The sequence below is a fragment of the Ranitomeya variabilis genome, chromosome 1 (assembly GCF_051348905.1).
Source record: "Ranitomeya variabilis isolate aRanVar5 chromosome 1, aRanVar5.hap1, whole genome shotgun sequence".
In the NCBI taxonomy this organism is placed as follows: Eukaryota; Metazoa; Chordata; class Amphibia; order Anura; family Dendrobatidae; genus Ranitomeya; species Ranitomeya variabilis.
The window spans coordinates 1,118,714,081-1,118,736,999 of NC_135232.1; the positions used below are offsets into that span (position 1 = coordinate 1,118,714,081).

At 42.9% G+C, this 22,919-nt stretch overlaps 1 protein-coding gene across 5 annotated transcripts in view; it reads right to left on the reverse strand.

Moving 5' to 3' along the window:
• The window catches only part of REEP1 (receptor accessory protein 1), a 102,706-nt gene that overhangs the window by 61,292 nt on the left and 18,495 nt on the right, over window positions 1–22,919 (reverse strand). For all 5 annotated transcript variants that reach the window (XM_077280236.1, XM_077280235.1, XM_077280238.1 and 2 more), the window contains exon 2: window positions 240–312. In XM_077280236.1, coding sequence (XP_077136351.1) covers window positions 240–312 — 73 coding nt within the window. The remainder of the gene's footprint in view (window positions 1–239; window positions 313–22,919) is intronic.

The window sequence follows — 22,919 nt, forward strand, 5'->3', positions numbered from 1 at the left end:
AAAAGTGACAAAGACAAGAATCTTCATTTCTCAGGGCTGTAAACACCTTTAATCAAGCTTCTGTAAGGTTCTACCAGTGCATAATATATGCATCCTCAGATCCAGCATTAGGTATTAAAATGCCACAGTTTTATTTGGAGTGTTTCTTTAATGATGGACTAATTAGTGAAAAGAAGTGTAGTTATTATGGCGCACAAAGCGAGACGTCCAGTGAACATGAAGATGTTTCATGTACTTACATATTCCTTAATGTCCTTGGATTTCACAGCTTTATAGGAGTAATATGCGGGGTACAGAGTGCCAAATATTAGCCTGGAAGAGACAAACACAACATTTTATTATATTATTGTACGAATTTTCCACAATATCTCAAAGGCTCTGTCCATGCTTATACAATTTTTGCTCAATAACAGGAACCAATGGCCGACATAAATCATTTAGAGAGGATTTTTCACCAAATTTTTAGTGCTGAACAGGACACACAGTAGTGACTGCAGAGCGGAATCAAAGTATTTGGCACCTAATGAGTTAACTTGTGGGTGTTATCAGTATTCACTGGGCGCATGTGTTATAGTAGTTATACTCTTATACATAAAAGCAGTATTATAGTAGTTACAGTGGGTACGGAAAGTATTCAGACCCCTTTACATTTTCACTCTTTGTTTCATTGCAGCCATTTGGTAAATTCAAAAAAGTTCATTTTTTTTCTCATTAATGTTCACTCTACACCCTATCTTGACCGAAAAAAAACAGAAATGTAGTAATTTTTGCAAATTTATTAAAAAAAGAAAAACTGAAATTTCACATGGTCATAAGTATTCAGACCCTTTGCTCAGACACTCATATTTAAGTCACATGCTGTCCATTTCCTTGTGATCCTCCTTGAGATGGTTCTACTCCTTCACTGGAGTCCAGCTGTGTTTAATTAAACTGACAGGACTTGATTTGGAAAGGCGCACACCTGTCTATATAAGACCTCACAGCTCACAGTGCATGTCAGACCAAATGAGAATCATGAGGTCAAAGGAACTGGCCAAGGAGCTCAGAGACAGAATTGTGGCAAGGCACAGATGCAGTAGGGAGATGGGAAAAAGTTTCACAAAGTCAACAATCACTGCAGCCCTCCACCAGTTGGATGTTTATGGCAGAGTGGCCCAACGGAAGCCTCTCCTCAGTGCAAGACATATGAAAGCCCGCATAGAGTTTGCTAAAAAAAAAAAAAACACATGAAGGACTCCCAGACTATGAGAAATAAGATTCTCTGGTCTGATGAGATGAAGATAGATCTTTTTGGTGATAATTCTAAGCGGTATGTGTGGAGAAAACTAGGCACTGCTCATCACCTGCCCAATACAATCCCAACAGTGAAACATGGTGGTGGCAACATCATGCTATGGGGGTGTTTTTCAGCTGCAGGGAAAGGACGACTGGTTGTCATTGAAGGAAACATGAATGCGGCCAAGTACGTGTCCTGGATGAAAACCTCTTCCAGAGTGCTCTGGACCTCTGACTTGGGCGAAGGTTTACTGTTGTGAATTCCGTTCTCGGGCTCCCTCCTGTGGTCATGAATGGTACTTTGGTGAGTTCTGTCCTTAGACTCCCTCTGGTGGCTTTGAGTGGAACTGCTGGTCTTTGAGCTTGGCTTTCTCAGCTGCCCTCGTTTATTGCTTTGCTGGCTTCCTATTTAACTCCACTCAGATCGTTACTTCATGCCAGCTGTCAATGTCTCAGCACTGGTTCAGATCTCACTTGTATTTCTCTGATGACCTGTCTACTTCAGCAGAAGCTAAGTCCCTGCTAGTTCATTTGTTGTTCATTGCTTTCTGAATATATTTCTTAGTATATGCTAAGTTCTAGTCCAGCTTGCTATCATGATATTTCCTTGCTAGCTGGAAGCTCTGGGGGTGCAGAGTTGCACCTTCACACCGTGAGTCGGTGTGGACGTCTTTTTGCACACTCTGCGTGGTTTTGTAGGTTTTTGTACTGACCGCAAAGTTCCCTTTTCTATCCTCTGACTATTTAGTGAAGACTGGCCTCCTTTGCTAAAAACTGTTTCATTTCTGTGTTTGTGATTTTCCTCTTAACTCACAGTCAATATTTGTGGGGGGCTGTCTTTTCCTTTGGGGAATTTCTCTGAGGCAAGGTAAGGCTTTTATTTCTATCTTTAGGGGTAGTTAGCTCTTAGGCTGTGAAGAGGCGTCTAGGGAGAGTTAGGTACGCTCCACGGCTATTTCTAGTGTGTGTGATAGGATCAGGGTTGCGGTCAGTAGAGTTCCCACTTCCCCAGAGCTTGTCCCGAATTTCTAGTTTACCCATCAGGTCATTCCGGGTGCTCCTAACCACCAGGTCCATAACAGTACAGCTGGCCATCAAAGTGTTAATGCATCTCAAAAGAGGTATACTGCCAGAAGTTTAGAAAGTGGTCTGTGCTCACTCAATGGAATGAGTGTGCCCTGGCAGCAATTTTCAGAAAGGGCCTTTCTGAAGCCCTTAAGGATGTTATGGTGGGGTTCCCCACGCCTGCTGGTCTGAATGAATCAATGTCCTTGGCCATTCAGATTGATCGGCGTTTGCGTGAGCGCAAACTTGTGCACCATTTGGCGGTGTCCTCTGAGCAGAGGCCTGAGCTTATGCAATGTGATAGGACTTTGACCAGAACTGAAAGGCAAAATCACAGAAGTCAGAATGGGTTGTGTTTTTACTGTGGTGACTCCACTCATGCTATCTCTGATTGTCCTAAGCGCACTAAGCGGTTCGCTAGGTCTGTCACCATTAGTACTGTACAGCCTAAATTTCTCTTGTCTGTTACTTTGATTTGCTCTTTGTCATCCTACTCTGTTATGGCATTTGTGGATTCGGGCGCTGCCCTGAACTTGATGGACTTGGAGTTTGCCAGGCGCTGTGGTTTTTCCTTGGAGCCTTTGCAGTTCCCTATTCCATTAAGGGGAATTGATGCTACGCCATTGGCCAAGAATAAACCTCAGTACTGGACTCAATTGACCATGTGCATGGCTCCTGCACATCGGGAGGATATTCCCTTTCTGGTGTTGCATAATTTGCATGATGTTGTCGTGTTGGGTTTGCCATGGCTGCAAGTTCATAATCCAGTATTGGATTGGAAATTAATGTCTGTGTCTAGTTGGGGCTGTCAAGGGGTACATGGCGATGATCCTTTGATGTCAATTTCTTCTTCTACTCCTTCTGAAGTCCCTGAGTTTTTGTTGGATTACCGGGATGTATTTGATGAGCCCAAATCCAGTGCCCTACCTCCTCATAGGGATTGTGATTGTGCTATAAATTTGATTCCTGGTAGTAAGTTCACTAAGGGTCGACTTTTCAATTTATCTGTGCCAGAACATGCCGCTATGCGGAGTTATATAAAGGAGTCCTTGGAGAAAGGGCATATTCGCCCGTCTTCGTCACCGTTGGGAGCAGGGTTCTTTTTTGTGGCCAAGAAGGATGGTTCTCTGAGACCCTGTATAGATTACCGCCTTCTCAATAAAATCACGGTCAAATTTCAGTACCCTTTGCCTCTACTGCCTGATCTGTTTGCTCGGATTAAGGGGGCTAGTTGGTTCACCAAGATAGATCTTCGAGGGGCGTATAATCTTGTGCGTATTAAACAGGGCGATGAATGGAAAACAGCATTTAATACGCCCGAGGGCCATTTTGAGTACCTGGTGATGCCATTCGGGCTTTCTAATGCTCCGTCTGTGTTTCAGTCCTTTATGCACGACATCTTCCGAGAGTATCTGGATAGATTCATGATTGTATATTTGGATGCTATTTTGGTATTTTCGGATGATTGGGAGTCTCATGTGAAGCAGGTCAGGATGGTATTCCAGGTCCTTCGTGCTAATGCCTTGTTTGTGAAGGGGTCTAAATGTCTCTTCGGAGTTCAGAAGGTTTCCTTTTTGGGCTTCATTTTTTCCCCTTCTACTATCGAGATGGACCCTGTTAAAGTTCAGGCCATTTATGATTGGACTCAACCTACATCTGTGAAGAGTCTTCAGAAATTCCTGGGCTTTGCTAATTTTTACCGTCGCTTCATCGCTAATTTTTCTAGTGTGGTTAAGCCTTTGACTGATTTGACAAAGAAAGGTGCTGATGTGGTGAATTGGTCCTCTGCGGCCGTTGAGGCTTTTCAAGAGCTGAAACGTCGTTTTTCTTCGGCCCCTGTGTTGCGTCAGCCAGATGTTTCACTCCCTTTTCAGGTCGAGGTTGATGCTTCTGAGATTGGAGCAGGGGCTGTTTTGTCTCAAAGAAGTATTGATGGCTCTGTGATGAAGCCATGTGCCTTCCTTTTCTAGAAAGTTTTCGCCTGCTGAGCGTAATTATGATGTTGGCAATTGGGAGTTGTTGGCTATGAAGTGGGCATTCGAGGAGTGGCGACATTGGCTTGAGGGAGCCAAACATCGCGTGGTGGTCTTGACGGATCACAAGAATCTGACTTATCTCGAGTCTGCCAAGCGGTTGAATCCTAGACAAGCTCGATGGTCGCTGTTTTTCTCCCGTTTCGATTTTGTGGTCTCGTACCTTCCAGGCTCTAAGAATGTGAAGGCTGATGCCCTTTCTAGGAGTTTTGTGCCTGATTCTCCGGGAGTCTCTGAGCCGGCTGGTATTCTCAAAGAGGGGGTGATTCTGTCTGCCATCTCCCCTGATTTACGGCGGGTGCTGCAGGAGTTTCAGGCCGATAGACCTGACCGTTGTCCAGCGGAGAAACTGTTTGTCCCTGATAGATGGACCAGTAGAGTTATTTCCGAGGTTCATTGTTCAGTGTTGGCTGGTCATCCTGGGATTTTTGGTACCAGAGATTTGGTGGCTAGGTCCTTTTGGTGGCCTTTCTTGTCACGGGATGTGCGTTCTTTTGTGCAGTCCTGTGGGACTTGTGCTCGGGCCAAGCCTTGCTGTTCTCGTGCCAGTGGGTTGCTCTTGCCTTTGCCGGTCCCGAAGAGGCCCTGGACGCATATTTCCATGGATTTTATTTCGGATCTTCCGGTCTCTCAGAGGATGTCTGTCATCTGGGTGGTTTGTGATCGCTTTTCTAAGATGGTCCATTTGGTACCCTTGCCTAAATTACCTTCCTCCTCTGATTTGGTTCCATTATTTTTTCAGAATGTGGTTCGTTTGCATGGCATTCCGGAGAACATTGTGTCAGACAGAGGTTCCCAGTTTGTTTCCAGGTTTTGGCGGTCCTTTTGTGCTAAGATGGGCATTGATTTGTCTTTTTCTTCGGCTTTCCATCCTCAGACAAATGGCCAAACCGAACGAACCAATCAGACCTTGGAAACCTATCTGAGATGTTTTGTTTCTGCTGATCAGGATGATTGGGTGACCTTTTTGCCGTTGGCTGAGTTCGCCCTCAATAATCGGGCTAGTTCGGCTACTTTGGTTTCGCCTTTTTTTTGTAACTCTGGTTTTCATCCTCGATTTTCTTCAGGGCAGGTTGAGCCTTCTGACTGTTCTGGTGTGGATTCTGTGGTGGACAGGTTGCAGCAAATTTGGACCCACGTAGTGGACAATTTGACGTTGTCCCAGGAGAAGGCTCAACGTTTCGCTAACCGCCGTCGCTGTCTTGGTTCCCGACTTCGTGCTGGGGATTTGGTTTGGTTGTCTTCTCGTTATGTTCCTATGAAGGTTTCTTCTCCTAAGTTTAAGCCTCGTTTCATTGGTCCTTATAAAATTTCTGAAATTCTCAATCCTGTGTCATTTCGTTTGGACCTTCCAGCTTCTTTTGCCATCCATAATGTGTTCTATAGGTCTTTGTTGCGGAGGTATGTGGCGCCTATGGTTCCTTCCGTTGATCCTCCTCCTCCGGTGTTGGTCGAGGGAGAGTTGGAGTATGTCATTGAGAAGATTTTGGATTCTCGTATTTCGAGACGGAAGCTTCAGTACCTGGTTAAATGGAAAGGCTATGGTCAGGAGAATAATTCCTGGGTTGTTGCCTCTGATGTCCATGCTGCCGATTTAGTTCGGGCCTTTCATTTGGCTCGTCCTGATCGGCCTGGGGGCTCTGGTGAGGGTTCGGTGACCCCTCCTCAAGGGAGGGGTACTGTTGTGAATTCCGTTCTCGGGCTCCTGTTATGATCCTAGTGGCAAGGATCGCAAGTCTGACTAGCTAAGTAACTAAACAGACGACTAGCTCTGGGGAAGTGGTAACTGGATTGACCGCAACCTGATCCTATCCGCACACAACTATAGGTAGCCGTGGAACGTTACCTGGAAATCCTAGACGTCTCTTCACGGCCTGAGAAAATGACTATTCCTAGAGGGAAAGAAAGTCCTCACTTGCCTCAGAGAAATACCCCCAAAGATATAGAAAAGCCCCCACAAATATTAACGGTGAGTTAAGGGGAAAGCACAAACGCAGAGATGAAATAGATTTAGCAAATGAGGCCCGCTAACACTAGAAAGCAGAAAATAGGAAGGGAACTGTGCGGTCAATAGAAAACCCTATTCAAAATATCCACGCAGAGATTGCTCGAGACCCCGCACCAACTAACGGTGTGGGGGAAGCAACTCCGTACCCCAGAGCTTACCAGCAGCAAGAAATCACATATTAGCAAGCTGGACTAAACTCATCATACACAGAAATCATATTGCAGACAGATGAGCAAAAAATAATCAAACAGAAACTTAGCTTCTCATGAAGAGACTGAAAACGAAGATAGTCAGGAGTAATCAGAATAGCACTGAATACATCGACAGCCGGCAACAAGTGGAGGTGTAGCAGAGCTAAATAGGAACCTCCATAGTGAATAACGAGGCAGCTGATCCAGCCACAGACCAGCAGGATAACAAACAAAGCCACCAGGGGGAGCCCAAAAACAAAACTCACACAATACCACCTGTGACCACAAGAGGGAGCCCGAAAACAGAAGTTCACAACAGTACCCCCAATTGAGGAGGGGTCACCGAACCCTCATCAAAACCCCCAGGGCGATCAGGGTAAGCCACATGGAAGACACGAACCAAATCGGCCGCATGAACATCAGAGGCGACAACCCAGGAATTATCCTCCTGACCATAGCCCTTCCACTTAACCAAATACTGAAGCCTCCGTCTAGAAATACGAGAATCCAAGATCTTCTCCACCACGTATTCCAATTCTCCCTCAACCAGCACAGGGGCAGGAGGCTCAACCGAAGGAACCACAGGCACCACATACCTCCGCAACAACGACCGATGGAACATATTATGAATAGCAAACGATGCTGGGAGGTCCAAACGAAATGACACAGGGTTAAGGACTTCCAAAATCTTATAAGGACCGATAAACCGAGGCTTGAACTTAGGGGAGGAGACCTTCATAGGAACAAAGTGAGAAGACAACCACACCAAGTCCCCAATGCGAAGTCGGGGGCCCACACAGCGACGGCGGTTGGCAAAGCGCTGAGCCTTCTCTTGTGACAGCTTCAAATTGTCCACCACAAGATTCCAAATCTGATGCAACCTATCCACCACAATATCCACTCCAGGACAGTCAGAAGGCTCCACCTGACCCGAGGAAAAACGAGGATGAAACCCCGAATTACAAAAAAAAAGGCGAAACCAAAGTAGCAGAACTAGCTCGATTATTAAGGGCAAACTCGGCCAATGGCAAAAAAGTCACCCAGTCGTCCTGATCAGCAGAAACAAAACATCTTAAATAGGTTTCCAAGGTCTGATTAGTTCGCTCGGTTTGGCCATTCGTCTGAGGATGGAAGACCGACGAAAAAGACAAATCAATGCCCATCTTAGCACAAAAGGTCTGCCAAAATCTAGACACAAACTGGGATCCTCTGTCGGAAACAATATTTTCAGGGATCCCGTGCAAACGAACCACATTTTGAAAAAACAGCGGAACCAACTCGGAGGAGGAAGGCAACTTAGGCAAGGGCACCAAATGGACCATCTTAGAAAAACGATCACACACCACCCAGATGACAGACATTCTCTGAGAGACAGGGAGATCTGAAATAAAATCCATGGAAATGTGCGTCCAAGGCCTCTTCGGGACAGGCAAAGGTAACAGCAAACCACTGGCACGAGAACAGCAAGGCTTAGCCCGAGCACAAATTCCGCAAGACTGCACAAAGGAACGCACATCCCGCGACAAGGAAGGCCACCAAAAGGACCTGGCCACCAAATCTCTGGTACCAAATATTCTAGGATGGCCCGCCAACACCGAAGAATGAACCTCGAAAATAACTCTGCTGGTCCATCTATCTGAGACAAACAGTCTCTCCGGTGGACAACGGTCAGGTCTATCCGCCTGAAACTCCTGCAGCACTCGTCGCAAATCTGGGGAGATGGCAGACAAAATCACCCCTTCTCTGAGGATACCAGCCGGCTCTGAATCTCCGGGAGAGTCAGGCACAAAACTCCTAGAAAGAGCATCAGCCTTCACATTCTTCGAACCAGGCAGGTACGAGACCACGAAATCAAAATGAGAGAAAAACAACGACCAACGAGCCTGTCTAGGATTCAGCCGCTTGGCCGACTTGAGATAAATCAGATTTTTGTGATCAGTCAAGACCACCACACGATGCTTAGCTCCCTCGAGCCAATGTCGCCACTCCTCAAATGCCCACTTCATAGCCAACAACTCCCGATTACCGACATCATAATTCCGCTCGGCAGGCGAAAATTTTCTTGAAAAGAAAGCACATGGCTTCATCACAGAGCCATCAGAGCTTCTCTGCGACAAAACAGCCCCCGCTCCAATCTCAGAAGCATCAACCTCGACCTGGAAAGGAAGAGAGACATCTGGCTGACATAAGACCGGAGCCGAAGAAAACCGGCGCTTCAGCTCCCGAAAGGCCTCCACAGCCGCAGGAGACCAATTAGTAACATCAGAACCCTTCTTGGTCAAATCCGTCAAAGGCTTAACAACACCAGAAAAATTAGCGATGAAGCGACGGTAAAAATTAGCAAAACCCAAGAACTTCTGAAGACTCTTAACAGATGTAGGCTGAGTCCAGTCATGAATAGCCTGAACCTTGACTGGGTCCATCTCAATAGTAGAAGGAGAAAAAATGAAACCCAAAAAAGAAACCTTCTGGACTCCAAAAAGACATTTTGAGCCCTTCACAAATAAAGCATTGGCACGCAGGACCTGAAACACCATCCTGACCTGCTTAACATGGGACTCCCAATCATCAGAAAAAAACAGAATATCATCCAGATACACAATCATAAATTTATCCAGATATTTGCGGAAGATGTCGTGCATGAAGGACTGAAAGACAGAAGGAGCGTTAGAAAGTCCAAAAGGCATCACCAAGTACTCAAAATGGCCTTCGGGCGTATTAAATGCAGTTTTACATTCATCACCCTGCTTAATACGCACAAGGTTATACGCACCACGAAGATCTATCTTGGTGAACCAACTAGACCCCCTAATGCGAGCAAACAGATCAGATAACAATGGCAAAGGATACTGAAATTTGACCGTGATTTTATTTAGAAGGCGATAATCAATACAAGGTCTCAGGGAACCGTCCTTCTTAGCCACAAAAAAGAACCCCGCACCAAGAGGGGAGGAGGAGGGGCGAATAAGTCCTTTCTCCAAAGACTCCTGTATATAACTCCGCATAGCAGCATGCTCCGGCACTGACAAATTGAAAAGTCGTCCCTTAGGAAACTTACTACCAGGAATCAAATTTATAGCACAATCACAATCCCTATGAGGAGGTAGAGAACTGAGTTTGGGCTCATCAAATACATCCTGGTAGTCCGACAAAAACGCAGGGACTTCAGAAGGAGTGGATGAAGCAATTGACACCACAGGAGCGTCGCCATGAATTCCCTGACAACCCCAACTTGACACAGACATTGCTTTCCAATCCAGGACTGGATTATGAGTCTGCAACCATGGCAGACCCAACACGACAACATCATGCAAATTATGCAGTACAAGAAAGCGAATCACCTCCTGATGAACAGGAGTCATGCACATGGTCACTTGTGTCCAGTACTGAGGTTTATTCGTAGCCAATGGTGTAGCATCAATTCCCCTTAGTGGAATAGGGAATTTTAAAGGCTCCAAAACAAAACCACAGCGCCTGGCAAATGACAAATCCATCAGACTCAGGGCAGCACCTGAATCTACAAAAGCCATAACCGGGTAAGATGACAGGGAACAAATCAGGGCAACAGACAATATAAACTTAAGCTGTAAAGTACCGATGGTGACAGATTTATCAATCTTTTTTGTGCGCTTAGAGCATGCTGAGATAACATGAGCTGAGTCACCACAGTAAAAGCACAACCCATTTTGCCGTCTATAATTTTGCCGTTCACTTCTGGTCAGAATTCTATCACATTGCATAGACTCAGGTGTCTGTTCAGAAGACACCGCCAAATGGTGCACAGGTTTGCGCTCCCGCAACCGCCGATCAATCTGAATGGCCAGAGTCATTGACTCACTCAGACCTGCAGGCGTAGGGAACCCCACCATGACATTCTTAATGGCTTCAGAAAGACCTTTTCTGAAATTTGTAGCCAGGGCACACTCATTCCATTGAGTAAGCACCGACCATTTCCGAAATTTCTGGCAATACACCTCTGCTTCATCTTGCCCCTAAGAGAGGGCCAGCAAAGCTTTTTCAGCCTGGTTCTCAAGATTAGGTTCCTCATAGAGCAATCCAAGGGCCAGAAAAAATGCATCCACACTGAGCAATGCAGGATCCCCTGGCGCCAATGCGAAGGCCCAATCTTGAGGGTCGCCACGCAAGAAAGAAATAATAATTTTAACTTGCTGAACGGAATCGCCAGAGGAACGAAGTTTCAAAGAAAGAAACAATTTGCAATTGTTCTTAAAATTCAGGAACCTAGATCTATCTCCAGAAAACAACTCCGGAATAGGTATTCTAGGCTCTGACATAGGACTGTGAACAACAAAATCCTGAATACTTTGTACCCTTGCAGCAAGATGATCTACACTGGAGGCCAAACTCTGGATATCCATATCAGCAGCTGAACTCAGAGCCACACCAAGATTAAGAGGAGGAGAGAAGCTAGACACACAGCAGCTACACACACGGCAGCAAAAAAAGAAAGAAAAAAAAAAATTCTCAAGGCTTCTCTTCTCCTGCTTCTGCCATGCAATTAACACTTTACTGGCCGGCTGTACTGTTATGATCCTAGTGGCAAGGATCGCAAGTCTGACTAGCTAAGTAACTAAACAGACGACTAGCTCTGGGGAAGTGGTAACTGGATTGACCGCAACCTGATCCTATCCGCACACAACTATAGGTAGCCGTGGAACGTTACCTGGAAATCCTAGACGTCTCCTCACGGCTTGAGAAACTGACTATTCCTAGAGGGAAAGAAAGTCCTCACTTGCCTCAGAGAAATACCCCCAAAGATATAGAAAAGCCCCCACAAATATTAACGGTGAGTTAAGGGGAAAGCACAAACGCAGAGATGAAATAGATTTAGCAAATGAGGCCCGCTAACACTAGATAGCAGAAAATAGGAAGGGAACTGTGCGGTCAATAGAAAACCCTATTCAAAATATCCACGCAGAAATTGCTCGAGCCCCCGCACCAACTAACGGTGCGGGGGAAGCAACTCCGTACCCCAGAGCTTACCAGCAGCAAGAAATCACATATTAGCAAGCTGGACTAAACTCATCATACACAGAAATCATATTGCAGACTGATGAGCAAAAAATAATCAAACAGAAACTTAGCTTCTCATGAAGAGACTGAAAACGAAGATAGTTGCATCATTCCCAAGAAGACTCATGGCTGTACTAGCTCAAAAGGAGCTTCTACTCAATACTGAGCAAAGGGTCTGAAGACTTATGACCATGTGGTATTTCAATTTTTCTTTTTTCATAAATTTGCAAAAATTTCTACATTTCTGTTTTTTTTCAGTCAAGATGGGGTGCAGAGTGTACATTAATGAGAAAAAAATGAACTTTTGTATTTACCAAATGGCTGTAATGAAACAAAGAGTGAAAAATTTAACGGGATATGAATACTTTCCATACCCACTGTATATTCTTGTACATAGGAGCAGTATTATAGTAGTTATATTCTTGTACATAGGGGCAGTATTATAGTAGTTATATTCTTGTACATAGGAGCAGTAATATAGTAGTTATATTCTTGTACATAGGAGCAGTATTATAGTAGTTATATTCTTGTACATAGGGGCAGTATTATAGTAGTTATATTCTTGTACATAGGGGCAGTATTATAGTAGTTATATTCTTGTACATAGGGGGCAGTGTTATAGTAGTTATATTCTTGTACATAGGAGCAGCATTATAGTAGTTATATTCTTGTACATAGGGGCAGTATTATAGTAGTTATATTCTTGTACATAGGGGGCAGTATTATAGTAGTTATATTCTTGTACATAGGAGCAGTATTATAGTAGTTATATTCTTGTACATAGGGGCAGTATTATAGTATATTCTTGTACATAGGAGCAGTAATATAGTAGTTATATTCTTGTACATAGGAGCAGTATTATAGTAGTTATATTCTTGTACATAGGGGCAGTATTATAGTAGTTATATTCTTGTACATAGGGGCAGTATTATAGTAGTTATATTCTTGTACATAGGGGGCAGTGTTATAGTAGTTATATTCTTGTACATAGGAGCAGCATTATAGTAGTTATATTCTTGTACATAGGGGCAGTATTATAGTAGTTATATTCTTGTACATAGGGGGCAGTATTATAGTAGTTATATTCTTGTACATAGGGGCAGTATTATAGTAATTATATTCTTGTACATAGGAGCAGTATTATAGTAGTTATTTTCTTGTACATAGGGGCAGTATTATAGTAGTTATATTCTTGTACATAGTGGCAGTATTATAGTAGTTATATTCTTGTACATAGGGGCAGTATTATAGTAGTTATATTCTTGTACATAGGAGCAGTATTATAGTAGTTATATTCTTGTACATAGGAGCAGCATTATATTAGTTATATTCTTGTACATAGGGGCAGTATTATAGTAGTTATATTCTTGTACATAGGAGCAGTATTATAGTAGTTATATTCTTGTACATAGGAGCAGTATTATAGTAGTTATATTCTTGTACATAGGAGCAGTATTATAGTAGTTATATTCTTGTACATAGGGGGCAGTATTATAGTAGTTATATTCTTGTACATAGGGGCAGTATTATAGTAATTATATTCTTGTACATAGGAGCAGTATTATAGTAGTTATTTTCTTGTACATAGGGGCAGTATTATAGTAGTTATATTCTTGTACATAGTGGCAGTATTATAGTAGTTATATTCTTGTACATAGGGGCAGTATTATAGTAGTTATATTCTTGTACATAGGAGCAGTATTATAGTAGTTATATTCTTGTACATAGGAGCAGCATTATATTAGTTATATTCTTGTACATAGGGGCAGTATTATAGTAGTTATATTCTTGTACATAGGAGCAGTATTATAGTAGTTATATTCTTGTACATAGGAGCAGTATTATAGTAGTTATATTCTTGTACATAGGAGCAGTATTATAGTAGTTATATTCTTGTACATAGGGGCAGTATTATAGTAGTTATATTCTTGTACATAGGGGCAGTATTATAGTAGTTATATTCTTGTACATAGGAGCAGTATTATAGTAGTTATATTCTTGTACATAGGGGCAGTATTATAGTAGTTATATTCTTGTACATAGGGGCAGTATTATAGTAGTTATATTCTTGTATATGGGGCAGTATTATAGTAGTTATATTCTTGTACATAGGAGCAGTATTATAGTAGTTATGTTCTTGTACATAGGGGCAGTATTATAGTAGTTATATTCTTGTACACAGGGGCAGTATTATAGTAGTTATATTCTTGTACATAGGAGCAGTATTATAGTAGTTATATTCTTGTACATAGGGGCAGTATTATAGTAGTTATATTCTTGTATATGGGGCAGTATTATAGTAGTTATATTCTTGTACATAGGGGCAGTATTATAGTAGTTATATTCTTGGACATAGGGGCAGTATTATAGTAGTTATATTCTTGGACATAGGAGCATTATGATAGTCTTGTACAAAGAGGGCTGTATTATATTAACTATATTCTTGCATATAGGCAGTTTGGAAGTTAATATATTTTTCAACAATTATAAATTGTAGTTTCTTTTTCCATTATACATTATACATTCCATTACCATTTACAATGCATGGCATACTGTACAAATACATAAAAGTCAGACTTTCTTCCTTTGCAGGATGCACAATAACATGATGAGTGTCAGGACAGCCACGCTGTAGAGTAGATCATCTCTAGTTTTCCATTTCCTACATTTCCTTTCACCAATGTATCTGAAGATACAGTGTCTGCCAAGGAAGCAGGCGTTGTAAATCATTCATAGAACAAAGAGACTCCCTGAGCCAATGTGATAAAATAAATGCAGACAGATATAACAAAGAGATGACTGAATAAGGGGAACCTCGACGTTATATTTATTCCCACCTCCTCCAGAATCTTGGCAGACATGTATATTTAATGTACAGGGCTCAGGTTTGATGCATATTTTAGCAGAGAAGAGAGTTTGCTAGTCACACTATTAATCAATGTAGGATGAAAATGGTAATTTGGGTCAATGCGATTCAATCGGGATATGGTCATTGCACTTAGTCCAAGGTTGCGGTCAAAAACACGCAATGCGGATGTATTATGTGAACACAGTCTAAAAGGATATGCAATGTAATGGGTCATGCACCTGTGTGTCCTTCACATAACCAGGACAGATTTTCATCCCCTGGAAGAAAAGAATGACGGTTCCTATTGAAGGCGGGAAGCAGAGATCTTCAAATATGTGAAGAACTTATATAAAATGTGTGAAAGAGGCTCGTAAAACTTTTCATTATACAAAAACGTTTATTTTTTCCAGTAAATGGAATTGTTGTTTAATCTATAGCAGCCGGCCATACACATTAGATGACTTTTGGCTGAACGATCTTATGGCCGCCGGCCATCTCAGCCAACTCTCCCTAACACACGAGCGCACATGCGGCTGAGCACTCCTGTGTCCTCTATTAGAAAACCTCAGACTAACACGTTGGCCGGCGAATAAGGGAGAACAATGCGATTGGTGGTCCGCAATCGGACATGCCTGATCAACATTTCACCCGAGCATCAGTCGGCCGGCGCACGCATACAAATTAGACCATCGGCCGAACCCGCCATATGTAAAGGGGCACTTACACTGCACGATACGATTACCAGGAAACGGCCTTCCAAGAAACTCTCATTTCTCAATAACCGTATAGTCCTAACAGGCTACCAATCATCTGACAAACTAACATATGTTCCTCTGCAGATATAACGGCTCCCGCTCTTCTGGGAAGGATTTCTACAAGATTTTATAGATGTCTGGGAATTTTTGAGCATTTGTGAGGTCAGATACTGATGTTGGGGAGATGTCGGGCTCACAATCACCATTCTAGTTCATCCTGAAGGTGTTGGATAGGGTTGAGGATGTGGCTCGCCGCTCCCTGATCCACCAATCTACTCAATGGTATCTGAGTCCTGAGGATGTGGATGACTGGTGGAGGGGAGGGCGTGCCTAGTGCCGAGCGGTGCTGCCCCCCCGGCTTACAAGTTCCATAGTGGCCGCATGGTTCTGGCAGGCACAATGCAGTCAGGCAGGTAACGTCCTCCTGGCGTTCCCCAGACTCCTCCATCAGACGCAGATTGAGAAGTGTGATTCGTCACTGCCCATAACACGTTTTTTCCATAGTCCAGTGGTAGCGGCTTTACACCAATCAGGCTGGAGTTTATTCACCAGGGCAATGGGCCTGGAAGTTATACACAGGAACAATGAGTCTGGATGTTATTCACCCGGGCAATGGGTCTGGAAATTATACACCGGGGCAATGGGGTTGGATGTTATTCACCAGGGCAATGGGGGTAGAAGTTATATAATGGGGCAATGGGTCTGGGTCTTATACACCGGGCAATAGGGTTGGATGTTATACACAAAACAATGGAGTTGGATGTTATACACAGGAGCAATGGGTCTGGATGTTATTCAACGGGGCAGTGGGGCTCGATGTTATAAATCAGGGCAATAGGGCTGGAAGTTATACACCGAGCAATGGGGTTGGATGAAAAACCTGAAGTCTGTGTCTATACTTGAAGATCCACCTCTTCCGACAAACCTACAACCTGCAGTGATCGTCAGTCTACTGAACCGCCGTACGACCAGCTCTACCCTCTCCTAGTGTATCCAAACCCATTCCTTGTAGACTGTGAGCCCTCGCGGGCAGGGTCCTCCCTTCTTGCGTGTGCATTGTATTGCTCATGTTTATTGTACTTGTCTAAGTATGCCCCTTTTTTCACATGTAAAGCGCGATGGAATAAATGGCACTATATACATTATTATCATTATTATTATTCATTTTTAGACTATCCGCTTTTATATAGAGCTTTTTGTCCGGCAGTGAGCTTGTATGCTCATCTGGTATCCAAAACCCCCAGTCGATGCTTTTATTCCCTGCCACACCCTGATTCTTCCCTACAGATATCCGCAGCATCGACATGACCCCGGCATTACTGACCATTTGTGTCGTCAGCATCAGATTACTATGAAGACTGAAAAAAAAGCTCTACATTCAGGCATGAGCTGCCATTAGGAAGTATGATGGTGGAAAATGCTTGATCCCTCAAATGTACAATGCAAGATTGAAAGTGTGTCCACTGATCATGTAATGCACAGTATATAATCTCTTTCCACGTACTGCTTACTACTAACTGAATTCAATGCAAGCACCGGCTAACAGATCTATAGAATTGGCACTCGTCATCCACTGATAAGTGGGTACAATCACAGGGCTCTATTAGCGCAGCAGCCCCCGCAGTTCATCCGAGGCAGCATCCTGGCACATCAAAGCCTTCTGCTTGGAAACATTGCTTTTATATTCATCTCCCGGCACAAAGACACTTGGCACTGAATCACAACACGCTGCCTGCAATACATGACACAGTGTACGGGAGGAGGGTTGTCCATATACTGGCTGACATTAGTGATGAGCAAACGTATCGGATAAGGTGTTATAGGATAAGGCGTTCTCCGCCATGATCGGGTGCTAACTGAGTGTCTTCGCCAGGCTCGAAAAATATGCTCAAGTCCCCGCGGCTGTTCGACAGCCTGTTTTTTAGACAATCCCTTCATGTGTTGCTCTGTCGAACAGCCGAGAGACATGCAGCCGAGCATATTTTTCGGGCACGCCGAAGACCCTCAGCACCTGAGCATGAAGAATAACACCTTATCCTATAACACTATAACAACACTAGCTGACATCACAGTGACCTGATTAATGAGTAATTTTCGGGTCCCAACACAGGCGGCTCTTAAAAAAGTATAAAAATTCACCTCTTAACAGATTAGAGGCTTTTGATATGTCCGTCATACTTTATACTGCAGCTTCTTGTTTATGAGTTGCTGCGATAACTTTAGCAGCCGATCGAAGCTGCCTTACCTACAAAGGAGTCATAGAAACAAGGCTAAAAAAAAACAGACTGTCAAACCTTGGCTTTGTCCTAAAGGAAATTTAGTGGAAAAAAAAATATTCTAGAAAAAAAGATAAGAAATGCATTTGATGGGGTTATCCGGGAGAGAAAAATGAGCGGCTACTAAGCAAAGAAGGGGACTACTGTGCACTGCCAATATACAGTGGTAAACGGTGCCATTTTTGGCTGATCGCGAGGATGCCGGGTGTCTGATAGCTACCAATTCTTAGGTCCCATATACCCCCTTTCAAGGGAACCTGTTAGGATAAGTGAGGGTCTCAGCCTTGAAATGCAAATGAAGCCATTTAATAGGCATATAGGGGACTAAGCCCCTATGAAAAATGATATTTACAGGTGCATCTCACAAAATTAGAATATCATCAAAAAGTTGATTTAGCAGCAAACTCGCCTGACCTTAACCCCATAGAGAATCTATGGGGTATTGTCAAGAGGAAGATGAGAGACACCAGACCCAACAATGCAGACGAGCTGAAGGCTGGTATGAAAGCAACCTGGGCTTCCATAACCCCTCAGCAGTGCCACAGGCTGATCGTCTCCATGCCACGCCGCATTGATGCAGTAATTGATGCAAAAGGAGCCTGACCAAGTATTGAGTGCATTTACTGAGCATACATTTCAGTAGGCCAACATTTTGGATTTTAAAATCATTTTTTCAAGCTGGTGTTATAAAGAATTCTAATTTACTGAGATAATGACTTTTGGGTTTTCATTGGCTGTAAGCCATAATCATCAACATTACCAGAAATAAACACATGAAATAGATCACTCTGTAATGACTCTATTTAATATTTGAGTTTCACTTTTTGTATTAAAGAACTGAAATAAATTAACTTTTTGATGATATTCTAATTTTGTGAGATGCACCTGTACATACTAAGGCCGGCCTCACACTGGCGAGTTTTACGGACGTATGAGCGCAGAAAATACACCCGTAAAATACGCATAACACACGGCCCAATGATTCCCTATGTCCCAGCTCCTATCAGCCGTATTTTACTGATCCGTATTATACGGTCTTGTACGGCCGTAGAAAATCGCAGCATGCTGCGTTTGTCACCGTATTGCGCAAAAAAAATCGCCAATGAAAGTCTATGGGGGCGAGAAAAATACGGATTCCACACGGACCAGCAGTGTGACTTGCGAGAAATACGCAGCGGTGTTAGTGAAAAGCCGGTAATTCAATTGCCGGCTTTTCATTTCTCCTTCACAAACCCGACAGGATATGAGACATGGTTTACATACAATAAACCATCTCATATCCCTTTTTTTTTGCATATTCCACACTACTAATGTTAGCAGTGTGTATGTGCAAAATTTGGGCGCTGTAGCTTGTAAAATAAAGGGTTAAATCGCGGAAACAATTGGCGTGGGCTCCTGTGCAATTTTCTCCGCCAGAGTGGTAAAGCCAGTGACTGAGGGCAGATATTAATAGCCTAGAGAGGGTCCATGGTTATTGGCCCCCCTGGCTACAAACATCTGCCCCCAGCCACCCCAGAAAAGGCACATCTGGAAGATGCGCCTATTCTGGCACTTGGCCACTCTCTTCCAATTCCTGTGTAGAGGTGGGATATGGGGTAATGAAGGGTTAATGTCACCTTGCTATTGTAAGGTGACATTAAGCCAGGTTAATAATGGAGAGGTGTCAATTATGACACCTATCCATTATTAATCCAATAGTACTAAATGGTTAATAAAACACACACACATAATTACAAAGTACTTTAATGAAATAAAGACACAGGGTGTTGTAATATTTTATTAGACTCTTAATCCACCAGAAGACCCTCGTTCTATATGTAATCATGTCTCATATCCTGTCAGGTTTGTGAAGGAGAAATGAAAAGCCGGCAATTGAATTACCGGCTTTTCACATACATCGCGCTGAATTAAATATAAATACAGAATATATATATATGTGTCTCAATAACATATATATACATACTGTATATATGTTTTAACGAACATTTGAGCACATAAATCCATTAGATGTCGGTTTTGCAAGCCTGCGAGAAAATATCGCAGTACGGATGCCATACGGATTACATACGGAGGATGCCATGCGCAAAATACGCTGACACACCCTGCCTAAGGATGACATACGGATCACTATTTTGGGGACTTTTCTGGGTATTACGGCCGTAAAATACGGACCGTATTTACATACGCTGAGTGTGAGGCCGGCCTTAGTAGGTCTCTTAACTCTGATTGACAACACTCGCTTGACTGGGCGACCCCTTTAAGGAGTCAAATTCTGGAATATCAGATGCGTATAGAGTAAGAAGGATCATTGTAGATTGTAAGCTCTCACGAGCAGAGTCGTCTTATTTTGCTTTATTATTCTATTGTTAACATTGCTACCTATGACTGTTGTGTTTGAAACTGTTAAACTGTAAAGTGCTGCGGAATATGTTGGCGCTATATAAATAAAGATTATTATTATTATTATTATTATTATGGTATCTAGACGGTATTATTATTAGACGTCCGCAGCCAGATATAGTGACATCAGCAGGAATGGTAACAACACAGAAGGATTGTAATATTGATAAAAGCCTGATACAATCAATATCTCTCAAGCAAAGCCAGAGCATTGGTAAGGAGGAACATCTATATGTTTTATAATCCCATCCTCGAATCCAAGGTGCATGGACACTTGAGCGCTTCTTAAATTATTATTATTATTTATTATTATAGTGCAATTTATTCTATGGCGCTTTACATGTGAGATCATTGTGTATATGACCCGCCTTAACCCCTTAATGTTGCAGACAATTTTCAATTATGTGCTTTCGTTTTTTAATACCCCATCTTCCAAGAGCCAAAACGTTTTTTATTTTTATATCGTCTTATATTGGCTTTTTTCTACTTTTTGCAGGACAAGTTATAATTTTGAATGACTGCATCATACAGTAGGGTGAAATGGTGAAAAAAACAACTACAAGTTCTCCATTGGTTTTAGGGTTTCGTTTCTATGTATAGTAACGTGATTCTCCAAGTCTGTATGATTACGGCGATACCAAAGTTGTCCAGTTTTATTATTCTTATTATTATTGTTATTATTTTAACTGCTTAAAAAATTCTGAACCTGGTAAAAAAAATTGTTAGACCCATCATTTTTTTTATTATGTGGGCTTGTTTTTTTTTTTGCGCGCCAAGCTGTACTTTGTATTGATACCACTATAGGGTGCATAAAACATTCTTTTTGCTTTGTATTACATTTTTTAAGGGGAGCTATGGTGACCAAAACAATTACCGTACATTTTTGGCACTTTTTTTATTGGTACAGCATTTACCGGTACCTTATTTGTTAATACGGATAATCAAACCTTTACAGACAAGGATATACCGAAAATTCCTTTTCATTTTTTATTTACATACGGTATTTATTTTTTAATGGTGAAATAGGGGATGATTCCAACTTTTATGGTTTTTTTTGTGTTTTATTCTTTTACATTTTTAACCCTCTTAATTTAATAAGATGCGATCAAAACATTGTATCACCCCAAAATGGAATCAATAAAAATGTCAACTTGGGGAGCAAAAAAACAAGCCCTCTCTCAGCTCCATAGACTGAAAATTGAAAAGCTTATGGGTCTCGGAAAAAAGCTTTTTTATTTCTTTTTTGCAAATCCCCACATTTTTTTCACTACTTAAATAAAAAATATGCATGTTTGGTATCTGCATAATCGTACTGACTTGGAGAATCATATTGTCAGGTCATTTTTATAGTATTGTGAGCACTGTAAATAAATAACTCAAAAAAAAATTATGAAATTGTGTTTCCACACTTGGAATTTTTTTTTTTCACTTCCCAGTGCATCACATGAGAAAATGAATGGTATTAATCAAAAGTACAACTCGTCAGATATCACCACAAGAAATGCTGCCTTCTTCTAGGGGCGAAGGTTCATTTATAATGGACTGAGGCAAAATAAAAAAAAACTGTTCTGCGGTCCGGTGAATCAAAATGTGAAAGTCTTTATGGAGATCATGAACACCGCGTCCTGTGGACTCAGGAGAAGAGGGACCATCCAGCTTGTTATCCAGGGCCGTATTTGCCACTAGGCACTTGAGGGCACGTGCCTAGGCCGGGGACAATGCAGGTGGCGGCACCTGAGCAAGGTTTGTTTGTTTTTTTTTTTTCATAAGTCCTGGGTCACCTCCAGGGGGGGAATATGAGCCATGCATAAGGGGGAATATGAACCATGCATACAGGGGGGAATATGAGCCATGCATACAGGGGGGAATATGAGCCATGCATACAGGAGGGGGGGGGATATGAGCCATGCATAAGGGGGGGAATATGAGCCATGCATACAGGGGGGGGGGGGGAATATGAGCCATGCATACAGGGGGGGGAATATGAGCCATGCATACAGGAGGGGGGGATATGAGCCATGCATAAGGGGGGGAATATGAGCCAGAGACATGCATACAGGGGGGAATATGAGCCATGCATAAGGGGAGGAATATGAGCCGTGCATACAGGCGGGGATATGAGCCATGCATACAGAGGGAACATGAGCGCCATGCATAAGGGGGAATATGAGCCATGCATACAGGGGGGAATATGAGCCATGCATACAGGGGGGGGGGAATATGAGCCATGCATACAGGGGGGGGGATATGAGCCATGCATACAGGGAGGGGATATGAGCCATGCATACAGGGAGGGGATATGAGCCATGCATACAGGGAGGGGGAATATGAGCCATGCATACAGGGGGGGGGGAATATGAGCCATGCATACAGGAGGGGGAATATGAGCCATGCATACAGGGGGGGAATATGAGCCATGCATACAGGAGGGGGAATATGAGCCATGCATACAGGAGGGGGAATATGAGCCATGCATACAGGAGGGGGGGGATATGAGCCATGCATACAGGGGGGGTCATTATACAGTATTGAGCATCATGCGGGATCATTATACAGTATGAAGAACTGTGTGTGGCCATTATACAGAATTGAGCATCATGTGTGGCCGTTATACAGTATAGAGCATCATGTGTGGCCGTTATACAGCATGGAGCATCATGTGTGGCCAATGGCCATTACACAGTATGGAGCATCATGTGTGGCCATTATACAGTATTGAGCATCATGTGGGATCATTATACAGTATGGAGAACTGTGTGTGGCCGTTATACAGTATGAAGCACTATGTGTGGCCATTATACAGTATGGAGCACTGTGTGGCCATTATACAGTATGGAGCACTGTGTGGCCATTATACATTATGGAGCATCATGTGGCCATTATACACTATGGAGCATCATGTGTGGCCATTATACAGTATTGAGCATCATGTGTGGCCAATATACAGTATGGAGAACTGTGTGTGGCAATTATACAGTATGGAGCATCATGTGTGGTGGCCGTTATACAGTATTGAGCATCATGTGTGGCCATT